The 17,417-nt window shown below is 40.5% G+C and overlaps 1 protein-coding gene across 1 annotated transcript in view; it reads right to left on the bottom strand.

Moving 5' to 3' along the window:
- The window catches only part of LOC137384960 (protein piccolo-like), a 631,016-nt gene that overhangs the window by 242,289 nt on the left and 371,310 nt on the right, over nucleotides 1-17,417 (bottom strand). The window contains exons 16-18 of the mRNA XM_068059672.1: nucleotides 15,262-15,309; nucleotides 14,014-14,144; nucleotides 10,643-10,669 (exon numbers count right to left, since the gene is read on the bottom strand). Of these exons, the coding sequence (XP_067915773.1) occupies nucleotides 10,643-10,669; nucleotides 14,014-14,144; nucleotides 15,262-15,309 (206 nt within the window). The remainder of the gene's footprint in view (nucleotides 1-10,642; nucleotides 10,670-14,013; nucleotides 14,145-15,261; nucleotides 15,310-17,417) is intronic.

The following is a 17,417-nucleotide window of genomic DNA, read 5'->3' as shown; positions in this document are numbered from 1 at the left end:
TTATTCTCAATAACAGTACTAATCCCTTGACCTTACACATATGCAATTCTGCTTATTTTTCACATAAGGGATATGATTCCTTTCTATATATAACTAGTTTGATACTGTATATTCATATAGTTTCTGTACAAAGCTTGGTCACTGATCTGTGAATTTTCAATTGATAAGTTATTTAAATTATTTTGTTTCTCTTTAAACTGATGTAGTAAGAATATGTATAAGGATTCTTCAGTACAAACACTTAGCGCTTGCTAATGTTTTCAACTATATATCCTAGAGAAAATTCTTGTCCATTATTATGTTACTACAGCTGAAGGAAAATGCCAAAGCAGATATACTGTGGGTTGAATGGAGCTAATTGGTGTAGTGCACTGCTGTCCCAATGCTGTGCATTTAGTGTGTCTGATCATCAGAGACAAGGTGCTGGTAATGTTTCCCAGAAGTGGTTTGTGAAATTAAAGGATAATTTAATTTATGATACCCTTGTGTACCCTTTTAGCACCTGGCTCAGTAACAATTGCAGAAATCTGTGAGCAGCTTGCGTGCTCTCTCATCCTGTAAATGAAGGCCTGTTATGTCAATGTTTTATAATTAATGGGAAAGGAGATAGTTATCATTGTATAGTTCTCATCAAATATTGTTTTAACCTCTTCCATCTCTCACAAAAAACCATGGGTATGAAAGAAACAGGCTTAACTGGATCAGAATTCAACCAAAAAAATCTGATGCCATCTATATATGGAATAGAATGAGATCTCTACTGATGCTCTTCACTTCAAACATCCATCCAGAAATAGTAATGTCAACTGTAACTGTCTTGAAATGAATTTACAATGTAACTGTTCAATCAATTACTAAATATCTGCTCTATTTGAATTCTGGAATGATTTTTTAAAAATGTGCTTTTACCCAAGTGATTTCAGTTTTCCTTAAGCAGTTCTGTTAAAAACTGAGAATGCAGAGACCTCAATGTTTTTGTACCAAATACATTTTTACCCTCACCAAAAATGTTTCTGTTTAAATGTATATCACTGAAAGCCTAGTTAAAGCAAATTGTTAATAACAATGTCCATGTTCTTGGCCTGCACTCATTTCCAATCTCATTTAGCTAATCCTTTGGATATTCAAGTTCTGCTAAAATATTTATTAGAATTTAATTTCACATTTTTAAGAAATACATTTATACACATGTAACATTAAATTGATATAATTGCATTCCCTTCTGTCCTCTGCCCAAAGAACCAGTGAGCTCTTTACACCGTCTGGACATAGAATTTTCTCTATGGGAGGGAGCTGTAATCAGGATCATGGGAGAGCTGATGACAAGTCAGTGGGCTTGGTGTTGAACAATTGATGCAAATGAACTTATGAACAAACTCAATTGAATAACTTGCTCGTGTAAAGATCACAAAACTCATTTTCTGAATTATAGACCTGAGGCAGAATGTCTAGGAGTGCACTGAACAGACATGAATCAGAAACCCACCCTGCTGGGAGAAAGGTAGGCTCAGAAGACTGGTGGATCTGTTGTTTAATTTTTATCCTGATTGGAGACACCAGCAGCAGTGGAGAATAAAAGAGAGAGCAGGGGAACAACACAGATCTGATTGGTGTATTTCCAAAAAAGCCAGGAGTGACATCACAGGATAGCAAGTAGGTGACACATTGGTCAGTATAAGTTTTTTTTTAACCAAGGCCAGTGATTTAAATCGGCCCAAGAATCTATAAAGCACTGTATTAAATTTATAGTTTAATAGTTAAACTAATTAATAAAATTTCAATCAGACTTTGTTTAACGGAAAGTGGATTAGAATTAAGAATATCAGCATAGAGCAGGTCTAGAGGCATTAATTAGTTTAAATACCGTTGGAATTATATTCTAAAATAAGGAATAGAATGTTTCTTAGATCATGGATGGGCAGCTGACACCTGTTCCTTGCAATTCCTGCACCATGTGGGAACTTCAGGGCACTTTATATATCTTGGGGGACCACGTGTGTAGGAAGTGTCTCCAGTTGCTTGAGCTCAAGCTCAGGATTTCTGAAATTGAGGGGCAGCTGCAGTCACTGCGGACCATCAGGGAGGATGAGTTTGCTGGATCTTACATTCCAGGAAGTGGTCACCCTGCAGGCAGTGAGAGTTCAGGATAGTAGTTGGGTGGACATCCAGAAGAGAAGCAAGAGGCAGGAGGTGCAGGAGTCTTTGGGGTGTGTGCCACTCTCAAACCGGTACTCAGCTTTGGAGACTGCTGGGAGTGGTGACACCTTCAAGGAGTGCAGTGCAGACCGTGGCACCAATGGACAAGGGACTGCACAGGAGGGACCAGCAAAGAGTCGAAAAGCAGTCATTATCAGAGATTCCATTGTTAGGGAATAGACATGCATTTCTGTAACTGTCATTGTGAGTCCCACATGATGTGTTGTCTCCCTGGTGCCATGGTGAAGGACATCACAGAGTGGGTACAGAATATTTTGGCAGAAGTTGTGGTACAATTGGTACAATGACATATAGAGATCAGGTATGAAGGTCCTATGCTCAGATTTTGAGGACCTAGGAAGGAAGTTCACAGAATCGTTACAGTGCAGAAGGAGGCTATGGATAGTCAGAAGCTTTTTCCCAGGGTGGAAGAGTCAGTTACTAGGGAACATAGGTTTAAGGTGTGAGGGGCAAAGTTTAGAAGAGATGTGCGAGGCAAGTTCTTTACACAGAGGGTGGGTGAGTGCCTGGAACTTGTTGCCGGGGGAGGTGGTGGAAACAGGTACCATAGCGACGTTTAAGAGGGATCTTGACAAATACATGAATAGGATAGGAATAGAGGGATATGGTCCCTGGAAGTGAAGAAGGTTTTAGTTTAGACAGGCATCAAGATTGGCGCAGGCTTGGAGGGCCGAATGGCCTATTCCTGTGCTGTACCGTTCTTTGTTCTATTCAGCCCATCGTGTCTGCACCCGCTCTCTGAAAGAGCAATTTATTCAGTTCCATTCCCCTGCCTTCACCCCATAACCCTGCACATTCTTCCTTTTCATATAACAGTCTAATTCCCTTTTGAATGCCTTGGTTGAACCTGCCTCCACCACCCTCTCAGGCAGCGCATTCCAGACCTTAACCACTCGCTGTGTGAAAAAGTTTTTCCTCATGTCACTCATGCTTCTCTTATCAAATATTTTAAATCTGTGCCCTCTCGTTCTCGATCCTTTCATGAGTGGGAACAGTTTCTCTCTATCTACTCTGTCCAGACCCCTCATGATTTTGAATAACTCTATCAAATCGCCTTCTCTTCTCCAAGGAAAACAGTCATAACTTCTCCAATCCAGCTTCATAACTGAAATTCCCCATCCCTGGAACCATTCTCGTGAATGTTTTCTGTACTCTCTCCAATGCCCTTATATGTTTCTTAAAGTGTGGGGCCCAGAACTGGACGCAATACTCCAGCTGGTTAATCTGTTAATAGTGTGTCAATGGTTTGATTATATGCAAGTGAAGGGTACTAATTGGGGTCTGAGTGGAGCTTTTATAAGCAGACACTCACTGAGGCTGGTGAAGGGTTTGAGTGAGGTGCTACATGTTTGTAATCTTTTATTGTGCACAATAAATGCAAAACTGAGTAAATATAAGCTCCAGCATTATCCTTCCATAACAAGCTTTCTGGATTTTAACACAGCTGAGGCTGAACTAGTGTCTTATACAAGTTCAACATAACTTCCTTGCTCTTGTACTCTATGCCCCTATTAATAAAGCCCAGGTTATTGAATGCTTTATTAACTGCTCTCTCAACCTGTCCTGCCACCTTCAAAGATTTATGCACATATACACCTAGGTCCCTCTGCTCCTGCACCCCCTTTAGAATTGTACCCTTTATTCTATATTTTCTCTCCATGTTCTTCCTACCGAATTGAATAACTTCACATTTCATTGCATTGAACTTCATCTGCCACCTGTCTGCCCATTCCACCAACTTGTCAATGTCCTTTTGAAGTTCTACACTTTCCTCCTCACAGTTCACAATGCTTCCAAGTTTTGTAGCATCTGCAAACTTTGAAATTGTGCCCTGTACACCAAGGTCTAGTCATTAATATATATCAGGAAAAGCAAGGGTCCCAACACTGTCCCCTGGGGAACTCCACTACAAACCTTATTCCAGCCCAAAAAATATCCATTCACCACTACTCTGTGTTTCCTGTCACTCAGCCAATTCCGTATCTGTATTGCTACTGTCCCTTTCATTCCATGAGCTATAACTTTGCTCACATGTCTGTGTGTGGCACTGTATCAAACGCCTTTTGAAGATCCATGTACACCACATCAACAGCATTGCCCTCATCAACCCTCTCTGTTACCTGCTCAAAAACCTACTGCAAGTTAGTTAAACATGATTTTCCCCTTAAGAAATCCATGCTGGCTTTCTTTAATTCACCCACGTTTGTCCATATGACTATTAATTTGTCCCAAATTATTTTTTCTAGAAGTTTTCCCACCACTGAAGTTAAACTGATTGGCCTGTAGTTGCAGGGCTTATCTTTACACCCTTTTTTGAACGTTTGCAATTCTCCAGTCCTCTGTTACCAGCCCCAAGTCTAAGGAAGATGAAAAATTATGGCCAGTGCCTCTGCAATTTCCATTGTCACTTCCCTCAGTATCCTTGGATGGATCTCATCCGGTCCTGGTGCCTTATCTACTTTAAGTACAGACAGCCTATCTAATACATCCTCCTTATCAATTTTAAACCATTCTAGTGTCTGAATTACCTCCTCTTTCACCATTGCCTGGGTTGCATCCTCTTCCTTGGTAAAGACAGATGCAAAGTATTCATTTAATACCTCAGCTATGCCCTCTGCCTTCGTGTGCAAATCCCCTTTCTGGTCCCTAATCGGCCCCACTTTTCCTTTTACAACCCTTTTACTATTTATAAGTCTGTAGAATAGTTTGGGATTTCCTTTATTGCTAGATTTAATGCTAAAAAATAAAATTAAAAAAAATTTAAAAAATAAAAAATAAAATAAAATAAAAAAATAATAAATAAAAAAAAAAATTAATGCTAGCTGCCAGTCTCTGTTCATGCTCTCTCTTTACTTCTCTTATTTGCTTTTTTACTTCCCCTCTGGACCTTCTATAGTCAGCTTGGTTCTCAATAGTATTTTCTATGTGGTATCTGTCTTGAGCACAGTTTTTCTTCTTTATCTTAATCTCTACCTCTTTTGTCATCCAGGGAGCTCTGGATTTGCTTGACCGGGCTTAGAAAAATGCGGGGGCCCACGTCATGGAGCCAACATGATTTCAAACGTGGTGGCTCATTTCATTGGCCGCTGCGTCTGCCCCGACACCATTTTTAAAGGGCATGCTGCCCGAAAAGAGTTTTGAAATTTTTAAAGGGCCAGTAGCTTTAAAGTTTAAAAAATGAATGCACAAGTCTTCCCATGCATTCTACCACACCCCCAATGGCATATCGCAACATTCCTGCCCTTTTCCCCCCAAAAAAACCTATGTTGAAAATCTGACCATTCCCCCTCCCCCAAATTTCGGCACCTTGGTCCTTTACCCTTTCCCAGCAACACCCCCCGCCAACCCATCCGAGTCGTTCTAACCCCGCTCCCCGCCTCCCGCACAGAGAAAAAAACAGCGATTCGAAGGCACAGCATTATCGGCCGCCAGACTGAAGATTGCAACGTGCTAGAAGAATCGCTGCAGCCTGCACGGTAAGTAACAATTAACTTATTTTAATGTGGGTCCCGTCGCTGAGCCGTGGGGTGGCCGCAACAAGGCCTTGCGCTACCACTGAGTTCGGTACGGGGACTGCCGGTGTCGGGGTCGGTGGTAGGCATCCGCTGTCCCAATCTTCATTGCCTCCCGCCACCATTCCCGGTGGTGGAGGGCCTTTAAAATCCAGCCCCATACCTTGACTGTGCCCAAAGTATCTCTTCTTTGAATTTAGCCCATTGTTCAGCTATTGGTTTTCCTGCCAACCTTTGACTCCGATTTATTTCTCCCAGCTCCATTCTTACACCACTGAAGTTGGCTTTCCCTCAGTTAATTGTTCTTACTCTGGATTGTTCTTTAACCTTTTCCATAGTCAGCCTAAACCTTATGATACAATCATCACTGTCCTGTAAATGCTCTCTTACTGATACTTGATCCACTTGCCCCACCTCATTCCCAAGAACCAGGTCTCTCAGTACTTCCTTTCTCGTTGGACTAGCAACATACTGTTGTAGAAAATTTCCTTGAACACACTCTAGGAACTCTTGCCCCTCACTGCCCTTTACACTACTATTATCTCAGTCTATGTTTTTACAATTAAAGTCCCCTATTATAACTATAATTTTTGCACCTAAAAAGTAGGATCTTGAAGGTAGTAATCTCTGGATAATGCCATTCCATATGCAAGCAAGAATAGAATTAGGAAGACAGGGAGTATCAATGCATGGCTTGAAACATGGTGCAGGAGGCAAGGCTTCAGATTCTTGGGGCCCTGGGAGCGGTTCTAGGGCAGGAGGCACCTATTCAAAAGATACGGGTTGCACCTCAACAGGATTTAGACCAATGTCCTTGTGGGGAGGTTCACTAGTGTGGTTGGGGAGGGATTAAACTAAATTGGCAGGGGGATGGGCACCAGCATATAGAAGTAGAAAAGAGGAATAAGGTGCATAATGTGAGAGTGTTGGATGGTACTAGAGAAGGAAGTAGTACTATATTATATAGGAGCAGAAAAAGGACTACAAGGAACACAAAGACAGGTTTACAATGCAAGTATGTAAACACACAGTGTGCTGAATAAGGTTGGTGAGCTACAAGCGCAAATAGTCATGTGGGAATATGATATAGTGGCAATAACAGAAATGTGGCTTAAAAATGGTGAGGACTGGGCACTTAATATAGCCTTTACTGTATCCACTGCCTTCAGCTGTTTCGAGTGAATCGAATTGGCTGAAGACTGGCATCTATGATCCTGGGAACCTCAGGAGGAGGCGGAGATGAATCATCCACTTGGTACTTCTGGCTGAAGGTGGTTGCAAATGCTTCAGCCTTTTCTTTTCTTTTATACTCGCATTAACATTTTCACAGAAATGTGTGAAAGTGGCAAAATATACTAGTCTGAAGTGTTTTGCCAACTGTCTACTGAACAAAATATGAAAACCTACAGAAGACAAGGGCTGAATTTTCAACACAATATGGGGCAAGAACAGAGGCAGATTGCACGGAATTTGCCACCACCAGCACCGTTTTGACCCCAGGCCATTTTTCTGTAGGTGGGATTCCAGGGATTGGGGGGTGGAAGGACTACCGGTCCGCAAGCAGTGGGTAGCCAATTAAAGTAAGTAACAGGCCAATTATCAGAATATTCCAGTCGGCCTTGCGGGTCCCCCACAGCATCGGAGAATAGACCGGCTGTCTGGAAGTGGCCTCCCGATGACAGACCAGGGTCCAGGTTTTGAGGCCCTCTTCATCTACCTGGCCATAGCTGTGGCTCCAGACCACCCTGTGAAGGGGTTCTTCCTCCTTAATGGTAGCCTGGCAGCTGTGGCCATCCTTTAGTTGAAAAATGTATAAAGTGCTGAGACTGCACCTCAAGATGGAGGTGCCCTTTCCGTCCCTTACTTGTAACACAGGCTGCAGCTCCTTCCATGCTGGAGGGCCTCCTATTGGCCCTTCAGCTTCAAGAGCCCATCGGCTAACTTTAATTGGATAGCGAGTGTGTCATCTGGCCACTAGTTGGACAACTCAGGGAACTGCCATTTTCCTGGAGTTGGGATTTGACTATGATGTCAGGGTCCTGACCCAAATGGTGAAATCCTGCCCCATATGTCCAACATTGGAAAACTTGATCTATATTGTCCTACATCAAGTGCAAATAACATTGGGTTATGATTGGTCGGCACTGGTTTGAGTAGCCAGAGGAGTGGTGAGTCCTAATTCCATTCATCTACTCTTGTAGTTAAAGGAAATTAACTGGACATAAATTGCTCTCTTGGGAAAGAAACACTAAAGAGAAATTTGCAACCGTGTTTTCACAGAAGAGATAATCTACAATGGTGACTCAGAATGATCTCAGAATCACAGAAATGTTATAGCGCAGAATGATTCGGCCCATCAAGTCTGTATTGGCTCTCCAAAAGAGCAATTCACCTAGTTCCATTCCCCCGCCTTCTCCCCATAACCCTGCACATTCTTCCTTTTCATATAACTGTCTAATTCCCTTTTGAATGCTTCAATTGAACCTGCCTCCACCACGTTCTCAGGCAGTGCATTCCAGGCCTTAACCACTCGCTGTGTGAAAAAGTTTTCTCTCATGTCACTTTTGCTTCTCTTACCCGTTACTTTAAATCTGTGCACTCTCATTCTCAATCGTTTCATGAGTGGGAATGGTTTCTCTCTATCTACTCTGTCCAGACCCTTCATGATTTTGAATTTTGAAGGCAAAGCTTGGTTAGAATTTACACATTAGGAAATAGGCAGGCCAAGGAAATGGAATATTGTCTTTTAACTGGGAGTGCCCCAGATTCAACACCCATTCAGATAATTTATTTTTCCATCATGCACAAAATGTTAATGATAAACTGAAACATTTGTCAAGAAGGGGTTGATTTTGACTTTTGCGATATTGTAAATGGGTGACAAAGAGTTGGCAGCTGATTTTGAAATTTGCCGAGGTGTAAAACAAGCTGCCAAATCTCATACAAAGTCAAAATCTATCCCAAAGACCTGCTAACCGGCGCTCTTGTCATGCACCTCTTGAATGGAAATGCTGCTTTGATTTTAAAAGAAATGGTTCACAGTCATTTCCATTTTCTTTTATTCCTTTAAACTTTTATTAAACAAAACAACAAATGAAAATGGAGAAGCTTGGAATCAAGATGTAAATCCTAATATTTTGCAAAATACTTTGCTTAAGAGTACATAGCAAAAAACATAGCAAAAAAATATTTAGCCTTGCATCAATTTAACCACACTAATCTACCTGGTTTGGACTCAATTCTTTAATATCGCTTCACAGTACACGCAACACAAAAGCTGACATTGCTGTACATATGTAGATCACATTGTATCCAATAATAACCATGAAGGGGATGTTTACCATTTCTGCAGGAGGTGCACAATTTATAATCTGATGCTAGAAAAGCAAACAATTGTTCCTCGAACATTAATTGTCCTAATTTCAAATATTGACTCATCTGCTATTGTCATGCAACATAGACAGTTTACAGAAGGAGTGGTGAAGGGGGCCCGTAGGCCACATGCAAATATCACAATGTGGGATATTAGCAAATCTGTAGGTTTTGCTTTAGCATGTAGCCGTCAATTAGATTACAGTGCTAAGAATAGCCCTTTCTGAATCTCCAGTCCCACAACTGAAACAGGACAAACTAAACAAGTACAAAAAGTTGTTGCAGATAGAGCAAAGTTACTTTGTCTTTGTGAGCAGACATGCAGAATTGGCAAGGTAAACATGGCCCATAGGCTTTACTTTGGCTACCTCAGCGGTGCAGGATTCGACACTGAGGGGATACTGAGCCACAGTAAGTTGTCAGATTTCATCTGGTGTGTACTGTACATGCACATTTGATAACTTAATATATATGCATTAGGTAGATACAAAAGATTCAAATATTATCCTTTGTTAATTACCCAAATTGTATGCTAATAGACTGTAATGTGGTCTGTAAGAATATTCAGCTATTAAAAAGGAAACACTGCTATATCTTCAGGTATCGCTAGCTTGCAGGATTTCCATTTGATTTTGAATCTTTTAAAATTGAATTCTCCATTTAAGAAGACATCATAACCATTGAAGGTACAATAGTATGTTGACAATATAGGGGAAAATTTCACTTCTTTGAAAGTTGTGTTGTTTATGTACAAGATTTCTCCACATCTGCTATTTTGCAAAAACCTGAACCCAAATTGATCTGATAAAAGTTGTGTTCCAGCTTGGTTTTACTGAAACAAATAAATTTTCACTGATTTATATTTGGAGCCAGAAGTATATTTCCACTGTTTATCTGTTCTACCCTCCACAGACCAAAAGCTGAAGACGCATAATATCTGGGTAACTAAGGCAGAAAATTGGAAATGCTTTTCCATTATTGCATTGCATCATTTCCATGAAGCTTAATAATTTCTAACTTTGATGGAACAAACAGTCAGATTATCATGTTTAAAAGCAAAATACTGCAGATGCTAGAAATGTGAAATAAAAACAGGAAGTGGTGGAAAAGCTCAGCAGGTCAGGCAGCATCTGTGGAGAGAGAAGCAGTGTTAAAGTTTCAGGTTTGTGACCTTTCATCAGAGCTGTTCTGATGAAAGGTCACAGACCTAAAACGTTAATTCTGCTTCTCTCTCCACAGATGCTGCCCGACCTGCTGAACATTTCCACCACTTTTGTTTTTTATTTCAGATTATCATGTTTCTTTTACACTCAGGAAGTGTCTAACTTTAGAGGTGCATTTTTATTTTGAAGTGTCAAGTAATCATCAAGAAAGTTATTGATTAGTAGAATAAATAAACAATGTTTGTTATGCCACAAAATCTGATACAAATGCACTAAGAAATCCAGCTCTAAAGTCAGTCCACCCAGGCTTTGTTAGTATAACTTGCACAAAGATCTGCTCAGCAGAAATTACAAGCAGAAGGAAAAAGCAAACACTACCTTGCATTCTGGACAACCATAACTTGGCTGAATACGCCCAAAGGTTGAGGAGTGAGCAGAGCAAATAGAAAATAAAGAAGATGCACAAAGGCAAAGACCAATCAGCATGAGATAGAGAATAAAGCTGAGCATGTGAACTAATTCATATTAAAAATGTAGGAAGAGGAGGGAGAAGAAATAACTATTTGGGTTACAACAATAAAACAAATAGCTAATGTAACATGAAACAGACGGTTACCAGCCTTCTTCCTTGGATTATGCAAATCTCTGCACACCAATTAAAATTAATATTTAATATAATAAAACAGGACAACACCAAAAACAAAATCAGTATTTTTAATTAGGTTTGTGGTAGAATGAATATGGAAACATTTTATTTCCTCCTTCTACCAGCCTGAATGAGATTCTAGAGAATGAGTGTCTGTCTCTGAGCTACTTTGTTACAAGCAGACTGAGCACTAAATTCAATCCTGCCCTCACTTGATGTGTATATTGAGGAATTTCACTGACCAGAACAAACATCCATGTTTCCCTAAACAGCTTAGACGCTTGGAAAAATAGTTAAGTTTTGGTTCTATTGGGATTCTGAATGGCCTTTTCCCTTGTTAAATGTATAGTGCTGTTGGTAGATGTCAGGTTAAATTATTTTATGGACTGCTTTTATCAACATGTGGGAGGCAGTAGAGTGGAAACAGTTTGGGATAATAAAGCCTCTGTCCATGTATATTTCTCGAGGTCCATCTTCAGCAGGCAAGGACAGCAGTCATGTGATTGAATGGGATTGACCTGTGGCAGGGTTGTTCATAAAAACTGTTTTCCCATTTAGCACACACGTCATTTCTGGTCCAGGTATCTCCCCCTTTGCCAATAGAAATAACCTTTATTTTGGTTGTTAAACTGAATACTCACAACAAAGAGTCTTAATATTCAAAATATGGAGTTAGAGCGAGTAGCAGAAAATAGTTGTGACAGCAGTGGCCTGTTTCTCTGCTGTAAAATTCTATGCAACTTCACCAAATACCCACGTACTGCAAAATACAGCCCTGTGTCAGAAACATTATACAGAAGATTTGCAGAAGGAAAATAAACACGTGAGGTACATTACTGATTGTTCGAGCTTTGGTAGCTCAGGATTGGCATTTTGCCCAAAACAATAATTTGTCCAGTAACTCAAATCATTGGAATGGCTCCATTGAGTATCTCTATGGGTCTCCATAAAAGTCAGAATTAATAATGTTCCTGCTGCAAGGGAACACTTGCTTCTTTTTTTGTATTATGTAGATAAAGGAGTACCTCATGCTGAAAGCATTGCTCTAAATATTTAAGATTTAGGGAAAGCACAACAACTGGCCCTTACCTCAGTGCCTATCCTGATGGGCTCCCCTTGCACAGTTCCAATGTGTCTGATTGTTTACAATATGACTGCCGCAAGCTGTTATGACAGCTCATATTGAATAATAAACTTTCAGAAGAAGTTTTATTCAGAATCAGACCACGTCAAATACAAATGGTCCAAATTTGAAGATTGAGAAAGCAGTCTGACTCAAGTGTGATGGCGGGAACCTTTTTGGATGACATTGGTACATCGGCCCATGAACCCTTAAAAATATTAATAAGATGCACCATACAGCAGGCATACTAGTAGAGTTTCAATTCTTTACTAAAGGGTTTACATAAATCCGTTTCTTCAAGGCATTTATAAAAGGAATGCATGGAGTGAGAGGGTAGGAATAGCACTCTTCTTTGACTTTCAGTGAATACTGCTTCAAACCATTTCTCTGAGCACTTGCTATGGCATTTTGATAAATTGGTCCATCTCACGTATCATAGATTAGATCAATAATTTAAAGGCCAGTATTTTCATGAAAAAAATGCTTGCATTCCCAGGGTATGGGCCAGGAAAATTTATCCTTGTATCTTCTGTTAAGGAATATGTGATGGTAAATGTAAACATTTTCAGTTGATTGACAGGTGGTCCTCGCAACAAGTACTTCCAGCTATCCTGAGCCAGATTAATTTGCTCACTCTACTTAATTCCAAAATGTACTTTAATCTAATCTTTTCCTGCATCTAGATGGTTTTTTTCCCTCTTTCACCCCAAGTATTCTTGTTGCCTCCCAATTTGTCCAAAACATACAACCATCTTTTCTTTTGGTGCATACTCCCTCAGCACTGGATTGAAACTGTCCCAAGATCCTGACAGAGACACAGGCAGAGAAAAAAAAAATACTATCTTTGGGATGGATTAGAACAAAGGATCTCAGAAGTGAAATGAGTGTTTTAACTCACTGAACTACCACAGCTACAAATGAAAACTGGGTTCTACTTTACATAAGCAAAATATTGCTGATGTTTCTCTCATTTAGGTCAGAGGATATTGTATGGTTCTTAATGAATCAATCAACAGCTATATAAAATTAAAATGTGTTATTAAAAGGCGCAAGGGGAGAGCCAACTGTGCAACAGCCCCGACAAACAAATTTCTCTGCAGCACCTGTGGAAGAGCCTGTCACTCTAGAATTGGCCTTTATAGCCACTCCAGGCGCTGCTTCACAAACCACTGATCACCTCCAGGCGCTTACCCATCGTCTCTCGAGATAAGGAGGCCCAAAAGAAATTAAAAACAGAAGAACTTAAGCATGATCTATAAAATGCTTTCTGGATTCCAAGAATATATAATTGGCCTTTATTATGATTAGCACAGTTTTGTTATTGGAACACCTTTGCTTTGCTTTGAGCATTCAGCACATATACAATCCTAAAATGAATATGTCGCAGAAGTTAAAAAATTTAATGTCTTTGTTCTACAGAACACACTGGTTTTATATTAATGCAATTGAGATAATATCTGGGACAGTATTTATTGTTCCAAGATCTGGTATCAAGCCCATCGTGTCCCTAAATTGCTTGGTGCAGGTAACTGAGATAGGAGATAACTCTGACAGTCAAGTGACTTTATTGTCTCCACCCTAATTCAAATTGCTTTCTGCAGGTAAATTGCAAAACACTGTTCATATTATGCCACAACTCTTTACAAAGTTTTAATACAGTAAACTCGCAAGCAGGAATCCTTTGGCTCAGAGTCAGCTTCTGTGTTCATTTTTTTTTTAATGTACTCAAAGGACTTAATAATGTCGCCAAGGTTACGAAGACTTAAAATGAAACTCTAACCAGCATCTTCATAGTCCTTAATATCTGCAAATAATTTCTGAGGAAAAGGCTGGAATCTCCATGAACATTATTCAACTGCAGTTCTATATTGTACAAAGAAAACATCATCTAATATCAGCCCTAAGCCTTTTTATAAGTGCATCAGGGGAGCAATGTTTAATTTTATAAAGACATTATAGTTCATGAGATACTTTCCTTACCCTCTGCCTGGAAGAAGATAAACCTTAACAAATGGATCTGAATAACCATTGTTGTCTCTCGGAGCAAGGTTCCGGGCTTGTAGAACATGAACAATGAGATTTCCAATGTGCTTGTCATAGTTCATTTGTAACTAAGGGAAAAAAAGATTCTAAGTAACAGTAAGAAAAAGGAGTTGATATCTCTTTTTGTTGCTGCTATTTTCTGATGCCTCTTCAAGTTGCAAAATGCAATAAATTAATTCATTTAGGTTCTGTAAGATTATTCACTTAATTCTTCTTCTCCTACTCCCCTGTTGAAATATCTAACTGCTTATTTCCATAAACCTTCCAGTAGTTTGCAGAATACCTAAAATGACAAGAGAATTGTATGTCCAATGCCATTTTATGATTTCACAAGATTATATAAGCAGGTATAATGCAACATCAAGTCGATGTCAGTTCTGAAAATAGGATTACCTGATCCTGATCCAATTGGATCTAGTCTGACCTTTATGACGCTTGGAACTAACTATAATGAAGCATGTCTCATACTCAACAAATCATCCATATTGGTACAATCCATCACAATTCTCCTGTCACTTGTCAGGAAGGAATAAAATCTGTAATTATTATGATCCCAATCATATCTTTCATTAAAGGAGCTTGCAACCAGAATGGAGGAAGGAAGGGAGGGAAGGTAAAGGAGTGGAGTCACAAATCATATTTTTTTGCTTCAGACAAACCGAGTGACTTTTAGTGTCAATATAAATTTCCAGCAGGAGCCTAAATGGTCTCCATGCTTCCAAATCCATTTCCATTTGAAAATAATCACTTATACTGTAGGATCATCCTAAACTCTAATAGCAATGTAATTTAAATAATACTACTTCTATCATTAACATGTACTTATGAAAAACATTTGGAACTGATCTGCAATTCTCTTGGTTTATAAATCTTTCACATTATGCACCATTCTGATATAACATCATAGATTTATTTGCTGTTCTAAATTGTGAGGCTTACAATTCAAAGGATGATATAAAGCTGGAATTACGACCTCGCTTTGCTTCCATCTGGTATTAATTTGTGAAATATACCTTTACCATCTGATTTCAGATCAATAATCTTATGTAGATATAAAACAGGACAGTAGACAGGTTTGAAAGAACAACTTTTGAAAGCTCAATTTAGTAATCATGTTTGATACTTGGTAGTGTTAAAAATGAAGCATCAACTGCAACATAACATAAAATGACACTTGAATTTTACCTGAATTTCACCAGTAATTGGATGTGATTTGTTTGCTGTTTCAGGAGGCTGCAAAATAATGAAAATAAGATGAAATAGCTCTTTTCTATAATGAAAAGATATTTCCTGTAATTGTTACTTTTTGCCCTTGTATAAATTTGGCCGAACCAACAGCCTCAAGAAAACGAACATCACGGGGCAGGACGTCAGAAATGCTCCATCCATCAATATTGGCGACCACGCTCTGGAAGTGGTTCAAGAGTTCACATACTTAGGCTCAACTATCACCAGTAACCTGTCTCTAGATGCAGAAATCAACTAGCGCATGGGAAAGGCTTCCACTGCTATGTCCAGACTGGCCAAGAGAGTGTGGGAAAATGGCGCACTGACAAGGAACACAAAAGTACGAGTGTATCAGGCCTGTGTCCTCAGTACCTTGCTCTATGGCAGCGAAGCCTGGACAACGTATGTCAGCCAAGAGCGACGTCTCAATTCATTCCATCTTCGCTGCCTCCGGAGAATACTTGGCATCAGGTGGCAGGACCGTATCTCCAACACAGAAGTCCTCGAGGCGGCCAACATCCCCAACTTGTACACACTACTGAGTCAGCGGCGCTTGAGATGGCTTGGCCATGTGAGCCGCATGGAAGATGGCAGGATCCCCAAAGACACATTGTACAGCGAGCTCCCCACTGGTATCAGACCCACCGGCCGTCCATGTCTCCGCTTTAAAGACGTCTGCAAACGCGACATGAAATCCTGTGACATTGATCACAAGTTGTGGGAGTCAGTTGCCAGCGTTCGCCAGAGCTGGCGGGCAGCCATAAAGACGGGGCTAAAGTGTGGCGAGTCGAAGAGACTTAGTAGTTGGCAGGAAAAAAGACAGAGGCGCAAGGGGAGAGCCAACTGTGTAACAGCCCCGACAAACAAATTTCTCTGCAGCAAAGAACAAAGAAAATTACAGCACAGGAACAGGCTCTTCAGCCCTCCAAGCCTGCGCCGATCCAGATCCTCTATCTAAACATGTCGCCTATTTTCTAAGGGTCTGTATCTCTTTGCTTCCTGCCCATTCATGTATCTGTCTAGATACATCTTAAAAGACGCTATCGTGCCCGCGTCTACCACCTCCGCTGGCAACGCGTTCCAGGCACCCACCACCCTCTGCGTAAAGAACTTTCCACGCATATCCCCCCTAAACTTTTCCCCTCTCACTTTGAACTAGTGACCCCTAGTAATTGAATCCCCCACTCTGGGAAAAAGCTTCTTGCTATCCAAGCTGTCTATACCTCTCATGATTTTGTACACCTCAATCAGGTCCCCCCTCAACCTCCGTCTTTCGAATGAAAATAATCCTAATCTACTCAACCTCTCTTCATAGCTAGCTCCCTCCATACCAGGCAACATCCTGGTGAACCTCCTCTGCACACTCTCCAAAGCATCCACATCCTTTTGGTAATGTGGCGACCAGAACTGCACGCAGTATTCCAAATGTGGCAGAACCAAAGTCCTATACAACTGTAACATGACCTGCCAACTCTTGTACTCAATACCCCGTCCGATGAAGGAAAGCATGCCGTATGCCTTCTTGACCACTCTATTGACCTGCGTTGCCACCTTCAGGGAACAATGGACCTGAACACCCAAATCTCTCTGCACATCAATTTTCCCCAGGACTTTTCCATTTACTGTATAATTCACTCTTGAATTGGATCTTCCAAAATGCATCACCTCGCATTTGCCCTGATTGAACTCCATCTGCCATTTCTCTGCCCAACTCTCCAATCTATTTATATTCTGCTGTATTCTCTGACAGTCCCCTTCACTATCTGCTCCTCCACCAATCTTAGTGTCGTCTGCAAACTTGCTAATCAGACCACCTATACTTTCCTCCAAATCATTTATGTATATCACAAACAACAGTGGTCCCAGCACGGATCCCTGTGGAACACCACTGGTCACACGTCTCCATTTTGAGAAACTCCCTTCCACTGCTACTCTCTGTCTCCTGTTGCCCAGCCAGTTCTTTATCCATCTAGCTAGTACACCCTGGACCCCATGCGACTTCACTTTCTCCATCAGCCTCCCATGGGGAACCTTATCAAACGCCTTACTGAAGTCCATGTATATGACCTCTACAGCCCTTCCCTCATCAATCAACTTTGTCACTTCCTCAAAGA

Source organism: Heterodontus francisci, chromosome 27 (genome assembly GCF_036365525.1).
Source record: "Heterodontus francisci isolate sHetFra1 chromosome 27, sHetFra1.hap1, whole genome shotgun sequence".
Lineage (NCBI taxonomy): Eukaryota > Metazoa > Chordata > Chondrichthyes > Heterodontiformes > Heterodontidae > Heterodontus > Heterodontus francisci.
Note: the sequence above shows the minus strand (reverse complement) of the source record. Positions and strands in the feature narration are given on the sequence as shown.